The 22,044-nt window shown below is 61.3% G+C and overlaps 1 protein-coding gene across 7 annotated transcripts in view; it reads right to left on the minus strand.

The window, feature by feature from the left end:
• Window positions 1-22,044, minus strand: part of SEMA4D (semaphorin 4D) — a 95,649-nt gene that overhangs the window by 29,169 nt on the left and 44,436 nt on the right. For 3 of the 7 annotated variants that reach the window (XM_060610240.3, XM_060610241.3, XM_060610243.3), the window contains exon 2: window positions 183-535. In XM_060610240.3, the coding sequence (XP_060466223.2) occupies window positions 183-291 (109 nt within the window). In that variant the 5' untranslated portion in view covers window positions 292-535. Of the gene's footprint in view, window positions 1-182; window positions 536-9,428; window positions 9,670-16,910; window positions 17,085-22,044 lie in introns of those variants that run through there. The other 4 variants (XM_081790858.1, XM_060610237.3, XM_060610239.3 and 1 more) reach the window with 3 other exon arrangements.

Below are 22,044 nucleotides of genomic sequence, written 5' to 3' on the forward strand. Positions count from 1 at the left end.
CGGCCGTCAGGCGCGAGGGAGAGGCGCGTCCTCTCCAGGGGCCCGATTTAGAAACCCGGCCAGCAGGCCCTGAGCAAGCCCCCACGTGCCCCCCGTGACCCAGGCACCTCCCCCCACACGGCCGTGCACCCACCTACCGAAGGGCGCCCACCTGTCAACCCCAAGAGCAGGGGGGCCCTTACCTCTGTGCTCCCAGGTGATCCTGGGGGCGGGAGCGAACGCCGCCACCACCATCCCGAGCGCCGTGGCCAGGGTGGCCAGCAGCCCCCCGACGGGGACACACATCCTCATGGGTGGGCTCAGCAGAGGGGGCTCTGGCAGCAAACGCTCGTGGGCGGGGGGGCCACGGTGGGCGTCACGGCAGACGCTGCTCAGAGCCTAGGAGCTGTGACCCACAGCACAGCCCGGAGACGCTGGGCGGGACGCACCCCGAGGACCCGCATCTCCCGGGCGCCGGGCAAGGTCACCACCGCGAGCGTTGGAAGGCCAGCCGGTTCTTACACGGTGTGCTTCTTTCCGGCCTCACGGAGAAACTCTGGAAGCAAGTGAGAAGAAAGGTTACGGCTCAGGAGGCGAGTGCTAACACCAGCTTTCCATTCCTCGACCTGCCCCCTGCTCTGTCTGCGCAGGAGCGGGGGTGGTGGGGATGCCACGGGGCTCCCGGGGGCAGCCCCGCACTGACCACACTGACACCGCGTCCCCCAGTCACCTGGGGCGCGGCCGGGGCTCCAGGAGGTCAGAGCTTCCCGCCCCTCGGGCCTGCAGAGCGTGGGACAGACGCGGGGACCCAGACCGGGCCACTGCCCGCCTGGCCGCCTAGCTTCCTCCCTGCGCGCGGCCAGCTGGTAACGTGATGGAAAGCTGTGGAACCAGGGAACGCTCTCCCTCTAAGACCCTGGCTTCCCAGCTCCCGTAAACCTCGTCGAGGTCAGCCAGGGCAAAAGACCAGAGAGCCGCACGGAGGCTGAACCCTGGGTGTGTTTGCACACACACGCCACACACACATGCACGCGCACATGTGACCTTGCCATGCGGCACGGCTCACCTCCTTCTCCTCCTTCCACCCGCAGGTCTCCCAGGCCAACGGAGCCCTGGGCCCCTCTCTGGAGCCCTCCCCTCAGCCCCCTGATGGCACCACCCCTCAGGGACATACAAGGGGCAGCCCGCACCTCCGCACCCCCACGACAGTCCTCTCCTGCTCAGCCTCCCCGGGGCCCCTGCAACCTGCTGTACCAGCCCCTGCTGCTCCCTGACACTTCAGGCCGAACCAAACCTCCCAAGAAAGTCTTGGGAGAAGTTTTCATTTTCTCTTCACCTAGGCAAGCCGCTGCCTCCAGGAAGCCCTCCGGGGCTCCGCCCTCATCCTGCCCCTGGAATCCTTGTCTGAGCCTTAAAGCCCAGCATGGCTTGTCCTCAGCATCACTCTGGACTTAACGGGGCTCTTCTCAATTTTAACTTCGTCTATTTCTCACTCGCGTGCATGGGGTGCTGCGACAGCCCCACCCCACTTGGTAAGGGAAGGACTGACGGCGGGGAGGGGAGGGCTCCTGTCCTGAGCTCCTGCCCCTGGGGGGACTCTGCGAGAGGGCTGACACCGGGCACAGCCAGGCCTCAGCTGCTCGCCCGCCTTCCCTGGTGGGGGGAGGACCCGCTCCGTACCTCCTGTTCCCGCAGAAGGCGCGGCCAGCGGGCCCCATCCACCCAGTGTCTGCCCTCAGCCTGAGGCCACCATCAGCCCCCGAAGGCGAGGAGCCCGTTCTCTGCGGGGACGGGCACCTCCTGGGCGGGGGCCGGGGGGGCGTTACTCTGGGGGGTCTTGGGTCCTGCGGTCTCTGTCCCGGCTCTCAGGTCCACGCGATGGGGCAAAAGCAGCGCCAGCCGCTGCGTGAATGGGGGAGGGTGGCTGTGTGCCAGTAAAGCGACTTACAGGGACGGGCGCCGGTCTGAAAGCCAAGCTGCGCGGCGCGGGGGACCCGCAGCACGGCGGGGCCGCCTCTGAGCGCAACCCAGGATGTGCCAGGAAGCCCACGCGGGGAGGGAAGGAGGCTGTGGCCCACGGAGCCGGCTTCCCGCGGCTCGGCACGCGCTCACTGGGGGCGGGGACCACGCCCTCCTGCCCTCGGGAGGGGAACGAGGCGGCTCCGGAAGCCCAGGCCAGGGGGGGACTCGACCGTGCCGTGTCCCCGACGTGACCCGCTCGTTACGCAATCTCGGTGTCCGGTGAGCGCGCAACACCCCTGCAGAAATCCCACAAGGCCCGGGGGAGCAGCGGTCTGTGCGGACGATGCTGGCGGCTCAGGAGCTCCGGGCGCCCCCTGGCTCCCCGCCCCCAGGGCCACCCTTATCACCGATGCAATCTAAGCCCCACCCACCCCCAGCCGGACCTCTGCGCGGCTGCCCAGGCCTTCGCCCGCTTCCGTCCTTGCGTGCTGCAGACAACCACCCGCTTGTCCCAGCACCCGCGTCCCTTCGCTCTTACGAACAGAACCCTGACTGTACCCGGGATGACAATGTGGCCAGCTAGCCTCATCTCCCAGCTTCCCCTGGGGCATTCTGGCCAAAGACATGTGAATAGCTATTAGGTAGGAATTCCAGGAAGGCTCTTGAAGAAGGCTGACTCAGCTAGTGTTTGCGGTTTTTGCCTTTCGTTTTTTCCTCTGTTTGGTGCCTGGAGCTCAGATGTGATGGCTGGAGCTCTGGCAGCCACCTTGTGAACATGAAGATAAGGGTCTCATTCTAAAACCGGCCGAGTGGAAATCCACTGGGGACCTCACAACATACTGGAGACCTCACACCTGCTTTCTTCTGCCTACCTCACTTGTTAGTAAGCAAATAATCTCTAAGTTACTGTTTTGCAGGTTTTTGTTACCAGCAGTCCGATGAATTCCAAACGTCCTTCTAGTACGTTTATGAAACAGCAGCAGTGGCCACAGTAAGGTTTTTAATGTAAATCAGAGCATGTCACTTTCCCACACAAAACGTCTCTCTCTCTCTCGGATTCAACCTGAGTGGGGAGCTATGGTTCACCTCCCTTACAGCTTCTGCGTCTCACGTTCCCTCCACCTTTCTGTCCAGGCCACAGCTGGGCACACTGAACGGGCCCATCTGCAACCTGTCAGCACCATTCACAACATTCCCAAATGCGTCTGCTCCAGAGCTCGTGCGTGTAAAGCCCACGGCACAGTCTCGTTTACCCGAGAAGACGTTCTCCCCGTGTGGCTGATCAGTCCCCAGCAGTGGCTCCCAGAGCCGCCGTAACTCTGAGCTCCCGCTCGGGTGAGGGTTTCCGGGAATGGTCCACACCAGGGTGGTGGTGAGACCGGGGGCTGCAGGGCAGGCAGGAGGGGAGGAGGGGTAAGTGCTGGGGTTGGAGGATCCTTGCTGACCCAGGGAGGCCGTGTGTGTGTGAGGACGGGGTGAGGGAACTCTGCGTACTTTCTGCTCGGTTTCGTTGGGGCTCTAAAAGTGCTCAGAAAAACAGAGTTCATTAAAAGCCAAAACACACACCAGCGCAGGGGCGCTTCCTGATCACAAGAGGTGCGCGTGTGAGGTTTTGGGCAAACGTGTCCACAGCCCGCAGCACCTTCTGGTGGCAGACTCGAGGTCCGAGGGCACGTTTCATTACCCCCCTCCCCGCCTCTGTTGGCAGAAATGTTTGCAAGGGCCCAACGACACAGTGACTTCCCACTCAGGTCCCCGAGAGAAGTCACTGGCCTGGGACATCCCAGGACGCACACCGCTGCCAGGCTAAGAACCCAGACGCAGGGGACGGCAGAATCCCTGTGCAACACGGCACCCACACTCAGAGCTTCATCTCAGTCTCCTCTCAAGCCCAATAAGGTGGCATCTAAGGGACAGAAACCGTAAGGGCAAACATGGGGACAGCACATCAGCCCATGAAAATCCAACAGAGCTTGGGAACTGGAAAGAGGACACGGGAACATCGTCAGCGGTGTGCCGGCAACTGGGGACAAGGGGCAGGGGTGCGGAGCCGGCTTCGCAGCACGTGCCCATCTCTGGGGCGTAAATGGCGCCTCTGTGCTCCCAGTACAAAGTCACCGAACACAGAGACAGGACGGATGCGCGGTGGCCACCAGCACACGGCCCTCCCGCCACACAGACACGGGAGGCTTGTGGCTTCAAGAGCATGGCACTGATGGGTAATGGCACAGGCGACAGGAACGTGCACCGGGGAACGGCAAGTTCTTTGTTTTCAATACCGTGCATCAAAGTCTGTGTGGTGCGGTTCTGATAAGGTCTGTGCCCACCGCCAGTGCTCGCATACCGCGGCTGGTATTTAAGGGACTCTGTGGACAAAGGAGAGCCGTGGCCAGACCCCGTGACAGGAGACCACCAAGAATCTGAGCAAATGAAAGTGAACTTAGAACTTAAAATTTTGGTTAAAGACACAAAATGTCCAGTTGAACGTCAGGATGATAAAATGCAGTTTTCCTAAAAGGTGCACAATGTGACCCAGATAAAAACTGGGGGAGAAAAGAGAAGGGAGCTGGATCCTGGAGTCCGGAGGCCCACGCCTAGCTCGCGGATGTTCCAGAGGGAAGCAGAGACACAGGGATTAGCCGACAAACAAGAAGAGAGTGTCCAGAACAGGAAGACACGTGTTTACAGGACGAAAGTCCCCAGCAGCACGATGAATGAATGAAGGCCACCACACCCGGCACACTGTGCCGGCATCGGAGACCCTGGGAGACAGAGGGGGTCCCGGGAGCTTCCACAGTGACCTCTCGGGAGCCATCCTGACGGCCAGGAGGCGGCGGGATGCTTCGAGGATCCCGGAGGAGGAGGCTTCTCACCCAGAATCCTGTCCCGAACCCAGTTATCGACACGTGAGCTGAGCGTACACAGAAACGTTTCCCAAGCCTCTTACCTCCCTGATGCCCTTCCTCAGAAAGCTACTGAGGGATGTGCTCCAGCAAAACAAGGGAGCCGCTTCGCATGTCCCTTCCCGAGAAGGAAGAGCGACTCTGAGCAGGACACCCCGTGTGGTGCAGAGCGGGTGCTAAGGGTGCGGGGCCAGAGGCCCGGAGGGTGCAGGTGAAGCTAGAGCGAATCCTTCAGGGGACTCTAGAGGGGGCGGGGAGGCAGAGAACCCCACCCTCGCTTCCACGGCAGTCCGATGTCCCATCCCGTGCTCCACCCCACAGGTGCCCCCAGCCTGGGCACAAGGTGCCCTTCTTCCAGAACATTCTTTCGTTGACCCTGGTGGCCGGACCTCCCCCACAGTGACACTGGCCCCAGGGCCAGTCCTGCCGGCAGGAGCGCACGCTGCTCACGCGGGCTGCTCACGCGGGCTGCTCACGCTGGTCAGTGTGAGGAGAGGAAGCCATTTTTCTTAACTGCCCTGTAACTTGGACCCACCCAGATACTGCCACCCAGGGGCCCGGCGGCCGCTTGCTCCCGGCCACCCCGGGCCACCCCGCCGACGCGCTGGAGGGCGTGAGTGAGCGAGCTCCCGGTGCTGCAGCGCCAGCGGGCTTCCCGATGGCCTCAGCCGGACCCTGCCTCTCCTTCCAGAATGGGCTTAAAAAATCCACACCAACAGCTGAAGGTAAGAGGGCCCCTGCCACCCGGATGCCCTCCCTGGGGGGGCGGGGGCTGCACGGTCTGCTTTATGGCATCGGAAGGGCGCGACGTTTTCCTGCTCAGCAAGCGCGCGTTGTTCGGCGGGACTCAAGCACCGTTAAGCAGGGCGCGCACCACGCGCATCCAGTGACAACGCCACCATGTGCCGCCGCGGGAACCCGGGAGGCGGTAAGAATCACAGCCTAGGCATCAGGATGGAAACACCTGGATAAAGTGCCATCGTGGTGGCCTTCCTGGGCGCTTCTGAGAAGCAGAGGCGTCTTGCTGGGAGCCGGGTATCAGGGCTGTGATTTCCCGTCCCCCGTGGGGATGAGTGACACTGAGGCAGGAGCCCATCAGCGGGACGGAGTTCCGCGACGTCGCTCCCGTTACCTACACGTCACTATGCTGGTTCACGAGGAGCGCACGACCCCTTCTAATGTCAGGAGAATGGAACTGAGAGCCTCACTCAGGCCGTCCGCACGCCTGTCCCACTCCCGACTGGCCCTGAAACAAGTCAGGGGCCCACAGCAGAGAAAACCGCGGACCAGCAAGGGTGAGGGCTGGTTCCCGCAAGTGTGCACGCGTCTGCACATGTGTGCACACACGTGCAATGTGGGTGTGTGCGTGCACGGATCTATGTGCATGATGCACGTTTGTGCGTGCACACGCATGTGTGAGCCACACACCTGTGTGCAATGCACCCGCGCACACCCGCACGTGTATGTGCACCTGTGTGCGTTCACGTATACACATACCCACATGTGTGCATATGTTCGTGTGCACGTGTACGTACATGTGTGTGTGTACACGCACACGAGGTGTGCGTGCACTCTGCCACACCATAAAAATTCTGATCTGGGGTTCCCAGATGTGATCGGCGACCGCGAGCTGGGGACCCGTGAGACAGACACCAGGGGACCAACCGTCTCTGGCAACAGGGGTGGGTCACAAAGGGGACACCGCTCCTCCCCCATGGAGGGCGGGGCTACCATCAGCAGCAGGGGTGAAGCAACTCTGAACGCGCACGGACCAGCCCGAACTCCCGGGGGTCTGTGGAGGGGCTTCCGGGTGACCGCTGTGGACAGTGTCTCAGGACCCTGTTTCGGGTCCGCCCAGGCAGGGCCGGCAAAGTCACTCTCCCTGAAAAACCCGCAGCTCAGACAGCACAGGACACGCACCTGCCCACACCTTCCCTTCCCAGCTGGGATCAGCCTTCTCACCTGCCCCCACGCTGCCCCCCGACCCTGTGACCCCGGGCCCTTCTCCACCCCCTTGCCTGCCCCCAGGCTGACCCCCTCCGTCCCAGTTCCCATCCCCACCCCCATCCCCACCCCCAGGCTGGCCCACAGCCCCCGTGTCTGCCCCCGGGCTGACCCCCCCATCTCTACCCCCAGGCTGACCCCCCTGTATCTCCACCCCCAGGCTGACCCTCCCCACCCCATCCCTTCCCCCAGGCTGGCTCACACCCCCGTGTCTGCCCTTGCCCCCAGACTGACCTCCCACTCCACAGCTGCCCCCCCACACTCGCCGTGCTTTTCCCTGAATGATGCCCCAACCCTGCCCCTCCTCGCCTGCCCCCAGGCTGGCTCCTCCCCCACCCCCCAGCAACCTCGCCCCACCCCGGGCTGTGGGGCCAATGTTACCACCTTGCAAAACTGGCCCTGTCCCCTCAAGACTCAGGGCGGGTCGCAGAAGCTCTTCAGTCCCGTGCAGAACAGTTCACCGTTTCCCCAGAACTTACAACAAGCCCTGCCACGATGACCCAGCCCCACCGCGAGGCGTGCGCTCAGCCCTGGAGCCGGGTCCCGCTGGCCCCACCTGGCGGGACGGCCGGACGCCTGCTCACCCTCTACCGCCTCGCAGAGACAAGCCACGGGGGCGTCCCGACACGCCTCGACCCTCGTTCCCTCGCCTGACCCCGGCCACGCGTGCGCCAGGCACGGGCCTCCGGGAGCAGACAGACGGCAGTGGGGCCGTGGACTTACCAACCGGCCCACCCGTCGGAGGGCCGGCAGGTGCAGAGATGGGCGGGGGGCCTGCAGAGGGGCGGCGGGGACTGCCCCGGCAAAGAGGCCACGCCACCTGCACGACATCACCAGACCCTCCGCACGCGGCCGTAGACAACACGTCTCCTCCTGGGAGGTGTGTGGCGCCTGCAGACGTCCCCGGCCCCGGCTCAGCTCTGGGGACAATAAACCGCTCTCCTCCACTGGCCTGACTTTTCCCGGCGGCTCCTTCCGGGGCGGCCACTGGACGTACCAGGCCGGACGCTGGCTCGTGGGGGACAGTGGGGCCGCCCTGGGAAATGGCTGGCGCGCCCCACGGAGTATGTGCCTCCCGGCCGTCTCAACGGGGCTGCCGGTGCCACGGGTCTCAGCCCCAGATGTCACCCCCAGACGGGCTCCCAGAGTGCCAGAGGACAGCACTGACACCGGCAGGTCATTTGCAGTGCCACGGACACGGGTGGAGGCGTGAGAGGCAGTTAGGGAAAGCACTGGAACAGCACTGCCTTAACTGGAACCTACTCGTGTCCTTCTTTCCCCAGCTTACAAAACTGTCCCACCTCGAATGAGCCCCAGCATGCTTAACTCCCTAGTATGGAAACGTAAATGAAAATAAAATACCCACAGGGGCGCGTGGGGGCTCAGTCGGTTAAGTGTCCGACTTCGGCTCCTGATCTCACGGCTCGTGGGTTTGAGCCCCACTTCAGGCTCTGTGCTGACAGCTTGGAGCCTGGAGTCTGCTTTGGATTCTGTGTGTGTGTGTCTCTCTCTCTGCCTCTCTGTCCTTCCCATGCTCATGCTCTGTCTCTGTCTCTCAAAATTAAATAAAAGTTAAAAAAATTAAAAATAAAATACCCACAGACTGCAACGAGGCGGAGAGAAATTTAAAAGATGGCTGGGGGCTAGCAGGTGCTGGTGAGGGCAGGGTGGGGGTTACCAAGGGCGAGCCTCAGTTTCCTGCCCACGGAGCGCACTCCTACCTCCCAGGGACTCGCGCAGCCCTGGGGCGCAGCGAGGGCACAGGAGCCTAGCAGAGCAGCGCCCCAGCCCGACAGGGCAGGTGTAAGTAAAAACACCTATGTGGGGGCACCTGGGTGACTCGGTCGGTTGAGCATCCGACTTAGGCTCAGGTCATGATCTCACAGTTCAGGAGTTCGAGCCCTGCGTCGGGCCCTATGCTGACAGCTTGGAGCCTGGAGCCTGCGTCAGATTCTGTCTCTCTCTCTCTCTCTCTCTCTCTCTCTGCTCCTCCTCTGCTCACGCTTGCTCTGCCTCTCTCAAAAATGAATGAACATTAAAAACAATAAAAAAAACCACGTGTGTGTATGACCAGGCAATAAACACACAAAGCGCTGAGTACTCCTAGAGGTAAAGCTGTGTTCACCAAAACTGCCCCAGCAAACCGGTGAAGCGGGTCCTTGTGACAGTGCCGCGGGGCAGACCCAGGCCAGAGCGACACAGCCTTGCCAGGCCGGCCACCAAACAGAAGTCACGTAAAAGGAGGAAGGGAGATAGGGGCTTTCCTTCTGTTTTTAAACCAAGCTGGTTTTTCTCTTTCCCCTAAAACTGGAAACGCATGGTTGAAATGAAGATTAATCACAAAATAGTCGCCAGCGAGGGACGCGTGGCATACAGAACCTTCCTTTCTCCTTGGACCTCACCGACAACCCCCCTGCACCCCCGGAAGAGAAAATGGAGCTCTTCAGTGCCTCCAGGGGCTGGTGGCCCGGAGAGAGCCAAAAAAGAAACACAGGGCAGGCGGGGGTCAGGGTGGGATGTGGCAAGACGGGCCGTACCCCGATCTTTGCCCCCGAGAGCACACACAGAACTGGGACCCACCTTCTGCTGGATCCCACCGAAGCTTCTACGAGGTGTCAGCTTTGCTAGGCTGGGATACAGGTGTAGAAACCAAGCGATTTTACCTGTATCTTGTGCCTCTGGAAACGTCCCTCAATCCTCTCTAGGACGGAGTCTTCAGAAATCTTGGCTCAGAAAATGATGGGAAAGGAGAAAATTGAAACACTTCAATTCTCCGTGCACCTGAGCCCAGCATCACCTCCGGAGAGGAACTGGAAAGAAACTCTTGCAATTCTTTTTAACCTCTAGGCAGCTGGCTCTGACCCAGGACGGGCGTGGCATTCCTGCACTTGTGCAAACGGGAAGGGGGTAAGTGTGCGACCGCTCGCCCATAAAGGAAGTGCAAGCTGGCCGGTCCCCAACCACTGACCTGCAGAATAAGGCAACTGAGTATGACCCACAGTCATGGTTAACCATTAGCCAAAAAAGTATCAGCTATTAACTTCAGAAATGTATCTAGAACTCCCCCTCCCCGAAACCCAGCGGTCGGGGTGGAGCCCTCAGGATGGGGAGCCGGAGTCCAGGAACATGAGAAACTGTCGAAGAGAATCAGAAGGGCAGCCCAGCAAGTCACGGCACAGGATGCGCCAAGGTGTAGAGGAAATCCATGCAGGAACCCCTCTATGACTGCAAGACCCAGCACGGTTTGTAAACCTCACAGTCAGATGCTAGCATCTTCTTGTGGTTGGAATAGCTTAGGTTTTCTTGTGCTTGAAGAGCTGGTACAGCCGTTTTTCTGGAGACAGCCTGTGAAGTGGGAGGCGTTCCCTGGAAGCAGCCAATGCCCCATCCCTCCCACGCGCCCCCCACCCCCCAGTGGGACCAGTCCCGTCCACGGCACAGAGACATGCCTGTACCTGGCTCCCACATGCCCACCTATAACACACAATGTCCAGGGTCACCTGGGGCCCCTCGCTGCTGACACGTCTTGTGAACCCCGAGCAAATGAGACCCCAGGGTGCTGACTTCTGTTTGCACAGGCAGGCGGGGCACAGTGGCCACCTGGACACGCCCCAAAACACTCACGGGGACAAAGAAAGCAGATCACACGTAAGCTGGAAGTTTAGATAAACAAGATGAATGCCAAGAATTTTAAAACTGAAAAACTTCTCCCTGCTAGAAATTCAATAAGCCTGTGTCCTTTCAATAAATACAAGCCCAGGGGGGGCATTCTGCGGGTGGACAAGGCGTGCGTGGTGTTCACCCTAATTTCACGGCGTCGAACAACCACGGCAGGTTTGGGCACCTGTGTGTATGTCCGTGTTCTTAAATGTCCTCTCACACGCTCGAGGACACAGCATCACCACTTCTACCCTCTGCCAAGGAGCTTCGACGCTGCGGTTCCTGCGTAAAAATAGACGCTTCCGGCCCAGTCAACGGCCAGGCCTGGGCCCCAGTTCTCCTCACCACGCCTGTTCTTTATTTCTTGACAGAAGGACCCACAAGCTATAATTAGGTACCGCCATCCTGAAGAATGCAAGAGACGGTCCTCACGCAAGCACACATCGTATCGTATTCACTATGCATCTCCTTCGACTACGCATAACGTCACGGGAGGCACATAAAAAGAATTCAACAGGCCTTTTTTTGCAAGATAAAGGAAGGAAATTAATCAGAAGTCGCAGAAATGTTTCCCTCTCACTGGGGAGAAACTTGGCCTTTTCTACCCCCCAACACCCCCTCCCAACGGTGCAGGTGGGTGTGGGAGCCCCATCGCCCAAGCCCTGGTGGCCTCTGTCCAGCGAGCGCTCCGACCACAGTACGGAGCAGAGGCGAAGCGGGGTGTCGCATGCATGTGGCCTGTGTTCTGCAAATGTGACTTCGCCTTCCGAAAGTCCCTTATCCTTCCCCTTACTGTGGGTTTGCCCATTAAAGCCAGAGGCTACTCCCCGCTTCTGAGAAGGGCGGCTTGAGACAGGCTGGCTGTTATGTGCCACGTCCACACGCACTGGGCAACACATGCCAAGGACTCCTGAGCCAGCAGCCTTCCCCCCGGGCATTCAGGTGGCTACACCCCACGCACGCGAGAGGCCAAGGAGGAGACTACTGAATAGGAAAGCTCTGGAAACGGAGTATGCACACGTGTACTGTGTGTGCCTGAACTACTTGCGTGTAAATCATCTCATCCGCAGGAGGCGATACTATGCGGCTGCTAGGAAGAATAGAGTGGCTAAGGGCACCCTGGTGCGTCGCCGTTGGAGACGTTTATGGAGCTGGAGAGTACGATGCTGAGCGAAGTAAGCCAGAGAGAGGCAGATGCTACATTTCACTTACAAGCGGTACCTGGGCACCAGACCAGAAACAAGAAACCAGACTCTTAAACACAGAGGACAAAGCGGTGGGCCTCAGAGGGAAGGTGGGTGGGTGGCACCGGCGATGGGGACGAAGAGGTCCAAACTTCCGGTTGTAACAGCAGTGGGTCTCGGGGCTGAAAAGCATGGCCTACGGAATATCTCCAGTAACACTGTAACAACGCTGTGTGGTGAGCAGATGGGGACACTCGTCATGGGGAGCACGTGTTGAATCACGACGCCATACGCTATTAAAATGTGGTTCCCTTTTTGAAGTTTACTAAGCGGATTTCATCAAAACCCAAGTTTTCAAGAACGGCAGACCGACCTTACATTCCTTCTGGTGGATCTGACATTTGTTGGGACCTCCTGCTCCTAAGGGACTCTGACACGGAGGAAAGCGATGCCGTGTCCGTGGGTGCAGGTGAATCCCAGCTCAGGGCGCAGGGGTGGGAGAGGTGTTCCCTGCGGGCTGGCCGGAGGGGAGTGCAGGGCCTCGGAGTGAACTGGGCCTTGCTCTCTGGGGTTTCCTGTGTGGCAGCATCCTGTGGGCATCCAGAGCATCCTTTGATGGCTGTTCGATGTTCCATAATTAAACAGGATAATTGTTCGATATTCACATCTTTGCCAATTTCCCACTTAAAATTCATTTTTTTTAAGTTGGCTCTGAGCCCAACATGGGGCTCAAACTCACGACCCTGAGGTCAAGAGTTGCATGCTCTACTGACTGAGACACCCAGGCACCCCTTAAAACTCATTTTGAGGGGCACCTAGGTGGCTTAGTCGGTTAAGCATCCAACTTTGGCTCAGGTCATGATCTCATGGTTCCTGGGTTCGAGCCCCGCGTCGGGCTCTGTGCTGGCAGCTCAGAGCCTGGAGCCTGCTTTGGATTCTGTGTCCCCCTCTCTCTGCCCCTCCCCAACTAGCACTCTGTCTCTGTCTCTCTGAAACTAAAATAAAAATGATAAATGTTAAAAAATAAACCCTCCTTTTAAAAGTGATTTTAACCACCAGCAAAACTCGACCCAGAAGCTCTTCCACCCGAAATGCAGAACCTAACTCCAGAGGTCCAGGTGCCACAGGGGGGAAGCCGCAGGATGGTCCTAAGGCTGTGTCCCTTCGTAGCAGGGGCAGCAAACAGGCTCAGAGCACACACCCATCGCCCTGACAGGCCTGCTTCCCTCTACGGGAAACATCGCATATAATCCCCAGAACTTACTGTCACTCCACTCTGCTAAGCTTTTCCCTGAGTTGAGCTCTTTTCGAAAAGGCATATGTTCTCTGCTATAAAACAGAGATGACATCTATTTTATACTTCTTTCAAGCCAATCAGATGTCTCATCCCATTGGTGATTATTCTCCCCGAACAGGAGAGGCAGCGGGGGGAGATTCAGGCTTCCGGCCAGCCTGCCCGTCCAGGCCCAGGGATGCCACCTCCCAACTGTGGGGACTAGAACAGGTCACTGACCCTCAAGTCCCCGAGCAACTCCTGTAGCTTCTCCACCACCCCAGCTACTCCCTCCATCAGCCCCTCCGCCACCCCCAGCTGCTCCCCCAGCCCCCCCACAGGCATTGATGGCTGTAAGACAGAAGGTTGCCCGCATTACCCATATCCAACGCCCTGAAGCGCACACATGTCTGACCATAAACGCTGGACCTCTGAAGGAACCCTCAGTCGGGGCCTCAGTCAGCAACAGAAGGCCACAGCCCTGCCACACCACCCGCAGGGGTACCAGCCGTGTGTCCCCTGCTGCCCCCAGTTCCTCAGAGCCCTGAGGGGACAGGTTTTAGGTCCCCTTGTCCAGGAGGAGAAACAGACTCACAAAGGCAGGTATGAGTCTCGAGCCTCCGACAGAGCTGGGACTGCCTCCCTCCCTCCCACGTCCTGCAATCGTCCGCAGGCCTGGTCAGCAGGTCCCCAGGCTCTGGAACTGCCCATCGCCCCGGGGACAGGGTGGACCAGGCTCAGCAGGCAGGGATGGAAGCCACACTCTACGGAAGCACATTCTGGCTCCGCGTCTCCAGGAGCTCAGGGCGGAGATGACGGGTCTCCCAACCCCATAGCGGGTCCTCCAGAAATGGTGGCTCCTTCTCTTTGCCACTTGCCAGGGAGGGAAGGTGCCGCAGAATCTGCCCGAAACCGTCCGTGATCCGGGGCTGGCTCAGGACTGCACCCTGGGCCACCCGGGGCAGCGTCCGGTCCCCGAGGTGCTCAAGCCCCCACGGGGTGTCCACACGGGGAGTGCGCACAGTTTCTCCGGGGGACCAGGCTGCTCCTGCCCCTCGTGTGGGCCTCATTCCAGCTGCAGAACCACCAAGACGTCTCTCTTCCCAACCACAGCGGGAGGGATGGGCCCTGGAGCCCAGACGAGCCCAGGTCCGGCCGGGGATTTCTTTTTTAGGTCTAGAAAACCACAAAGTGCCACTCTCTTCGCCTTCATGCTTAGCGACTTCTCAAAAATACACGGCAGGGCTACGGAGCCAGGCCAGCTGGGCCGCAGGCCGCCATCCGGCTCACGTCGACAGAGGCTGAGCCGGGACGAGGCCCTGTCCGTGCACCTGGCCGCCCTGCGGGACGCAGACTCCGCTCTCCGCTTGGGAAAACCCGTCAGGGACCGCACACGCGCCGGCGAACGCACCAGGAAGGCCCCGGGGGCCGCCCTCCAGGCAGGACACGAGGAACATCACCACGCCATCGCGTGGGGCCGCCACGCCGAACTCCCCGCGCTATTTTGGGCACACGCTCCACACACAAACATTTTGCTCCGACCCACCATCTTCTGCACCCCTCAAAGGGACCCCCAGAAATGCCAGCCGGGTCCCGGGACGCAGCTGACCGAGCGCCCTGCAGCAAAGCTCGTGACGGCCTCTTCCGACCCATATTCAAACCACACCCACCCACACCCCCAGTGACGGCGGGTCACGCGGCCACTGTGGGCAGGTGCACTGGCACACGGAACGAGACGAGGCAACCGCCACTCCCCCAGCCCGAGGAGAAGGACGCAAATACCGTGGGCACCTGGGACGGCCCCGGCCTCTCCACGGCCGCTCAGACGCCCACCATCCAGCCACCCGCGTACGGTCTACACCCAGAATCTCCATCATACTTCTATTTTCCGAGCAACCAGCAGACCCACACCCCAGTGTAAGCAAGACCACGGAGTGACCTTTGAGGGGAGCGCTAGGAGCCCCCATGCTGGGCCTGCTTCACTCCTCCAATCGACCCTCCCTTGTGGTTCTTCTCAGCTTCCGGATGTTTCCAGGCCCAGCTTCAGTGTCAGTGATAGGAGAGGACCACATCAAATGATGCAGGGGGGGCCGGAAAACCCTGCTCTCGGGCGGTTGAGACAACAGTACTGGAAATACTGGAAACATCGAGTGCCCGCGTCCCTCCAGATGGCAGGAAGGTGCCTGCGAGGGACCTCTGCTGAAGGTCAAGTGAAGCCCAGACCCCAGATTCCAGGAATCCACTCTGCGGCCTCCACACAGGAAGGAGGTCTGTCTACCCCTCATATCCCGGGTCAGGCTCGCTGGACCCCGGTCCCATCCCCCATCACGTGCCCTGGAGCCTGGCCCCACAGTCCTTCCCACGGCATGGACCCCCACGGCAGGCGGGGCGTCCCCTTTCTGAGCCCCGTGTCACCTCCCAGGTGCTTCAGAACACACAAGACAGGGAAATGTAGCCACAGCTGTGTCACCGTCATGCATCAGCCCTAGGTGGGACAACCCCAGCTGAGGGGTGACCTGGCCCTCATGGTCTCTCATCGACCCACCGACCCATGGAGGCACCTTCCCCTCCCCCTCCCCCCCGGGACCAGTGCCAGGGAGCAGGCAGGAGCCAGCAGCACGGAGGCATGATCCACGGGAACCAAAATCAACGGAAAAATCTAGAAGAGCCTCTAGAACATTCTCACACCAGGATAAATGGGGCTGCCCCCCCACCCACTACGGCCCCGCCGGGGCATCCCTGGAGGACAGTCTTGGCCCCGACCGGTGGCCTCCTGCTTGCGGTGGCCCCTTAGCAGGGCCACGCAGGCTGGGCACCCTCATCCAGGGATAGGGACTCGGGGACACAACAGAGGAGACCCCAAACGTGGGTCCAGAACAGCACCAGCCCGAGGAGAGGCTTCTGTTTCCCATCTTTTGGGCCCCTTGTTGGTGAGACACGTGGGCTGGTGAGGGCTGAGGAAATGTGACCTCCCACGCTGCTCTCCTGCTTTCTGCCAGGGACTCAGGAAGTGGTGGGTGTGTGTGTGTGCGCGTGCACATCTACGGGCCTGGCGACTGGGGGGGCCTCGGCCTGAGGCCCCATTTCCTGCAGAACTGGACCTGGAGCCTAGCCAGCTGGCCGTGCCGCCCACGGGGCCCCCCACTCCCGGCCCTGGGCACCCTCTCTGCGAGCGCGGTACATATTTCCCAGCACACATGCGGACCGGCCAGGGGCTGGCCCCGGGGACACGCGGGGCCGTGAGCGCTGCGGCTCGGGCCTCACGGGTCCCTGACGGCCACCGCCCGGGAAGAGCTCTGCCGGGGAGCCTGCGTCCAGCCCGCCGTCCTCACACCAGGTACAGCGTGGAGGGCACGGGGGCCTGGCCCGTGGGACCAGGTCGGCCTGTGCAGGGCCCCTTGGGGGAGGGCTGCGGCCCTGTGGACTTGGGGACGCCTGGGGGCCGACCACAGACTAACGCGGCCGTGTCCCCCTCGGTGAACGGCCCCTCCCTGGCTGTAGCACCCGCTGCCAGGCCTCACCCGGGCACTTCTCCCTTCCCGCGACCACATACACACGGACGCGGTCAAGACACAAAGGCACCACCACTGCTCCCCGGGAGTCCCTCTGGGCTCACGCTCAGTGCCTCCCAGTCACGTCCCTGTGAGGACACCTGCGCAGCCGCGTGCCGGACACAGCAAGGGACGTGGCCCAGGCCTGCAACTGCCCACCGAAGGCCGAGTGCAGGCAGGGCCGCCCCAGGGGAGCCGCTGGGCAGCAGACAGGGAGGCGGACCTCGGCCGGGCACCAGGCACGGCTCCCAACAGGGCTCAAACGCAAGCAGGTACAGGAGAACCCCGAGCCTCGCTCCAGATTGGGGGGGGGGGGCGGAAACTGAGACACAGCCCCCGGCCCCCCACCCAGCCCTCCACCTGTACAGGGACCCCGCAGTGCGTCCAGCCCTACCTCCAGGCACGGGGTGCTGGGCACCCCCGGAGAGAGACCCAGACCCCAGCTGGGCTGGCCCTGGGGCGACTGGGAAAAGCAGATGGCTCCTCTGGTCTTTGGGCCTGGTCAGCAGCCTGCGGCTTCCCCAGGGGCTGTCGTGGCCCCGCCCCACCTGCCTCCGGGTCCCTCAAGGACCCTCTAGTCCCGGAAGCTCTGGGCCCGGAAGCTGATGCGCTGTGTGTGGGGGAGGGGCGGGGAGAGGCTTGCAGAGCACACAGCACATCCACCCACCAGGCCCCTGACCACCAGGCCCCGGCGGGGAGGCAGCCCCTGTCCTCACCTCCCCACACCCCTGCTCCCCGAGCTTCCGCAGGCGGCAGCCGCCCCCCACCCTCCCGGTGCCTTTACCCTCAGCCTGTGAGATGCCAAGGAGACACAGCTGGGGGCCGGACCTCCCCATCTTCCCAGCACGAGCCTCCTCGGGTGGGAAAAAGAGCTGGTCAGGTCACCGAATCACACCAGGGACGTGCTGGCTGCTTCTGGGGGCTCTTCTATCCACGCGATGAACCAGGGACCACTGTCCTCATCACCATCCCTGTTTCATAAGAAAACCAAGCCCTGGACACTTCCGGAGGTCATGCCAGCAGCCAGCAGTGGATTCAGAGCCTGAAACCTGGTGTTTTTCCCCAGACTGTCCCCAGCACCACCTTAGGACTCCCCAGGACCGGAGAGCAAACGCCCCTCCTATGCAGGAGAACTTGACCTGAGGTAGGAAACACACCTGGCCTAAACGGGCACTTTTAAATCCAGCTTCCCACCAACATCTTAAACGTGCTTCAAATTAGGGGCACAGCAGGTGCGTCATAAAGGACTGTCTGAGGGGGCGCCTGGGTGGCTCAGTCAGTTAAGCGCCTGACTTCAGCTCAGGTCATGATCTCAGGGTTCTTGAGTTCGAGCCCCGTGTCGGGCTCTCTGCTGACAGCTCAGAACCTGGAGCCTGCTTCGGATGCTGTGTCTCCCTCTCTCTCTGCCCTTCCCCTGCTCATGCTGTTTCTCAAAACTAAAGATTAAAAAAATAATGACAAATAAATAAAGGACCGCCTGAGCGCGGCCGGCACACCGGGGCCCCCCCGGGAGTCTGGGAAGCGTGCCTTTCCAAATAAACACCAGGCACCGCACGACCAAATAACTGACCCCAACAGATGACCGCACAGGGAATGAAGGGCAACAAGTCTCGTGCTCAGAACGATGTGCCCAGGTGTGTGTTCAATGTCAAGCTGTCTCAAGACGGGGACGTACGCTCAGATGACAATAAACCCTCATTAAAACAAACGCTGTATCAGCACCTCCAAGGCTGCCGCTCCTCCCTGATGGCCTGGTGGTGGTGGCCGGTGGGGGGGGGGCAGGGGGCGGCTGAGAGGGTGGCCCTGAGGGAGGTGGGCATGCCTTGCTGCCCAGGAAAGGCCCCAGGCTTGGGATGGCAATCCCAGCCACAGAGAGGGCACTCATCACAAAATTTCAGAGCCGGACGGATTTTTCCACAATAATCTGTCACCTTACAGACAAATGTGAAGCACGTGCCCGAGCTTGCCCGACCCCCCTGTCCACCCCTCCCCCAATCCAGTCCCTGGGGCCACATCTCCTCTACCCTGAAAAGCCAGAGCAGAGGCACGCTGGGCGGCCCCTCACATACACACCTGCATGGACCCTGTGTCAGTGAACTGGGGCCCCTCAATCTTTTTTTTTTTTTAAATATTTATGTTTGAGAGAGAGACAGAGACAGAGCGTGAGCAAGGGAGGGGCAGAGAGAGAGGGGGGGAGAGAGAGAGACAGACAGGATCTGAAGCAGGTTCCAGGCTCCGAGCCGTCAGCACAGAGCCCGAAGCGGGGCTCGAACCCACAAACCTGGAGTTCGTGACCTGAGCCGAAGTCAGACGCTTAACCGACTGAGCCACCCAGGTGCCCCAAGGGCCCCTCAATCTTGAGTGGGAAACAAGTTACTGCCTGTCCGGGGGTGCCTGCCGCCAGGCTGCAAAACCCACCCGGTGAGGGCAGAGCAGCGGCCAGGCTCTCCTGAGGACTCCAACAAGCGCCGGAGGCCTGTGTCCTCGGCCTCAGCAGTTCAGAAAGACGCCAGCCGGGAACGCTGACGTCCACGCGGCCTCATCAGCGAAGACTTATCGTCTAAATGTGTAGCCGTCAGGACCCGGCTAAGTAACATCACAGCACGCTGTGCAAGCGACACAAACCATCCGGTCAACGCTTACGCACGAGGACGGATGGACACAATGTATTATTAAATGCACGGAGGACAGGATACAACAGCACCGAACGTCCGCTTACTCACGTCAAAAGCAGTCGGGGAGGCTCACGCCCTGCGCGGCCCGGGCTGGCCCCCGCCCCAAGCACCCAGCACCCACGCACGCAGACTCCGCGATCCCGCCGGGGCGGCGCTACCTGCTTTTCAGGTGAGCCCGCCGCGGCCAGGTGCACCTGATGTCCGGGCCCGGCGCCAGGCCGTGACCACCTGTCACGGGGATGGGTGGGGGATGGGTGCCAGCTGCAAGCAGCACCTAGTTCTGGGCCAGTGACCTCAGGGGCATTTCTAAATACCTTCTTCGGACTCTGTCTCCGGATTTCTCTTATATTCGAAAATGCACTTTTCAGCGTTTCTCCTCCAGAACAACCATGCTGTTTGCAAACATCTGCAGTGTCCCCAGATTCTGTCTCTCAGCCTCTCAGGCTACCCTGCAGTGAACGGGGAGGCGGCCTGAGTTCCCAGGAGCGCATTCCCGCCACATTCAGGGACACCTGTGTCCCCGCGGCCCCCTCTGCCGGGAGGGGCCATTCACGGCTTCATCTCTCGGTGGTCAAAGCCTCCTCCTCCTCCACGTCCGTGTGCCCTGCCCCGCCCGCCGAGGGCTGGCCACCCATTTACCCGCCAAGAGGGATGAACAGGAGCCAGGGCATCAGGGCCTGGCCGCCCAGGTTCGAGCCGTGTGACCCGGGCCACCTACGTGCTCTGGCCCTCAGGTTCTGAGCTGTAAGACAGAGCTGGCCTCACGCGTGCGCGGGCTTTTATAAGACCCCCTCACTCGGCACAGAGGACAGAACTGCTGCTGTCCGTGATGACGTGATTCAGACCTAGCACAAAACGGGGTCTGCTGAGCCTCTGGGGAGAGGGTCCCATCGCAGCAGAGCCGCAAAATGACCACCTGCCAGGTTTCGGGTTGAGCTCTTTGTACACCTCCCTGCCCGCCCCCCCCCCCCCCCCCCCCGGAAAGAGCTCAGAGCGGGAGAGCTTGCCCTCAGCGCCAAGGAAAGCCACCTCGTCATCGCGCTTCTGTGTGCTCCTGTCTCCGCCTCTGACCCTCAGGTCCAGTCCTAAGGGATGTCACCGGGCAGAGCGGCACCTGCTCACTCAGGGGCCCTGACAACCGGAGCTGCTGGCGTGAATACTGACCCGGGCAGGGACCTGACATTCACACTCTAAGGCAGAGAGAGGGAGAAGACCCGGGGGTGGGGTGGGGCGGGTGGTCGGGGTCACACAGGAAGCCAAGTGGAGGCCGAGGCCAGGAGGGAGGTCCCCCGTGGGTGCACCCTGCACAGGCCCCGGGGCCCGGAAAGTGAGGCCTGCGGGAGCAGAGCCGGCTGCCTCGGACACCGCACTCCCCAGAAGGCACGTTCCTGAGACGTCTAGTAACGGGCATGAGCCGGCCGGCTCCCCGGGACGTGGCAGTCTCTCGGGGGATATAAAGCAAAGGGCCCTCCCCACTCTCAGGCGTGGCTGCCACGGGATCTCGGAATTGGTCAGTGGTTGGACCGTGAGCCTCGGAAGAGAGAAAGTGTCACCAGCACCCACACAGCCAGCGGGCTGGCACAGAGCCATCCCCCAACAGCCAGGCACAGGGCTGCCCCAGGCTGGCCAGGCACAGCTCCTGCCCTGCCTCGGTTTCTCCATCCCTCCACCCACATCTGCCGAGGCCCACGCCGGCCTACCCACCTGAGGCAGGCCTGACCCCCCCCCCCCCCCAACACTTGCAGTCGGGGGAGGGAGCCCTGAATGGCCGTCACGGGAGGACCCGGGTACACACCGCACACTGGCCTTTGCAAACAAGACAGAATCAGGGGTCAGGCCGGCAGACTGTGGTCAGAGCAGACCGGGTGGCTTCTCCGTGATGCTCTGGGCCGCTGCTTCGCACACCCGGAGGAGAGCCAGGAGGGGACCCTAAGGGGGACCTGGGGGCCCAGATCTGAGGGGGTGCTGTTAACAGGGGGCACAATCACAGCCGCCTCAGTGAGAGCCCAAAACACTAAGGCACACGTGGTGGGGGCCTTTCCTAATGACAGCACCGCGAGCAAACAAAACGCCAGCCGGGCTGACCGCGTACCCCGTGACAGGTGAGCCCGGCCGTGTAGACAGAAACACACGCCCGGACCACAGCAGGTGCAGCCCCGAGACCGCGGCCGTCAGTGCTTCCTCCCCGCAGCTCCTGCCCCCATTCGGGGTTCGGCGCCCCAAGTCGAGACAGATGGAGGGCCCGCCGGAAGAAGCAGACACAGGGGCTCAGACAGGTGCTGGCACTCCCACGTTCCGGGAGGCAGAAACACAAGGTGACGGCGTCCGCACACGTTGAATTCAAGGGGCTTGAGACTGCCCTCGCGAGAAAGACACCCTGGCCCCTTGTCCTCAGAAGCGGGAAATGCACTCCCCGTGTGAAGGACCCCCCCCTCCAGGAGGGGGAAGGCACCCGCGTCGCCAGAGACCGGGAACGGGGCCGAGAAGGCTGCAGAGCGGGACGGCGCTCCCGGAGCCCAAACCCCCCGTTTCTTTGTCCAGGCGGCCCGAGAACTGCCTGCTTTGGTCACTTCTTAGCGTCTCAGATCTTTGGGGCTCCCCTGTTCACGAAATTCCACTTGCTTTTCTCCTGTTGACATGTCTTCTGCCGATTCTAGATCGCTGGAGCATCATGTTCCCTCCCACAGGGAACGGGCACCCCGTCAGCCGCGTCAGAGGTGCCTCCCGTGCCCTCCAAGGTGACCGGGCTCCACAGCCCGCACCAGGCACCCAGGGCCCAGCACTCAGCCCTTGACCTCTCCGTGACTTGTCTCGAGGGGACACAGGAGTGGCAGGAAGGTCACACGGCTCCCT

Source organism: Panthera onca, chromosome D4, assembly GCF_046562875.1.
Source record: "Panthera onca isolate mPanOnc1 chromosome D4, mPanOnc1 haplotype 2, whole genome shotgun sequence".
Classification (NCBI taxonomy): Eukaryota; Metazoa; Chordata; class Mammalia; order Carnivora; family Felidae; genus Panthera; species Panthera onca.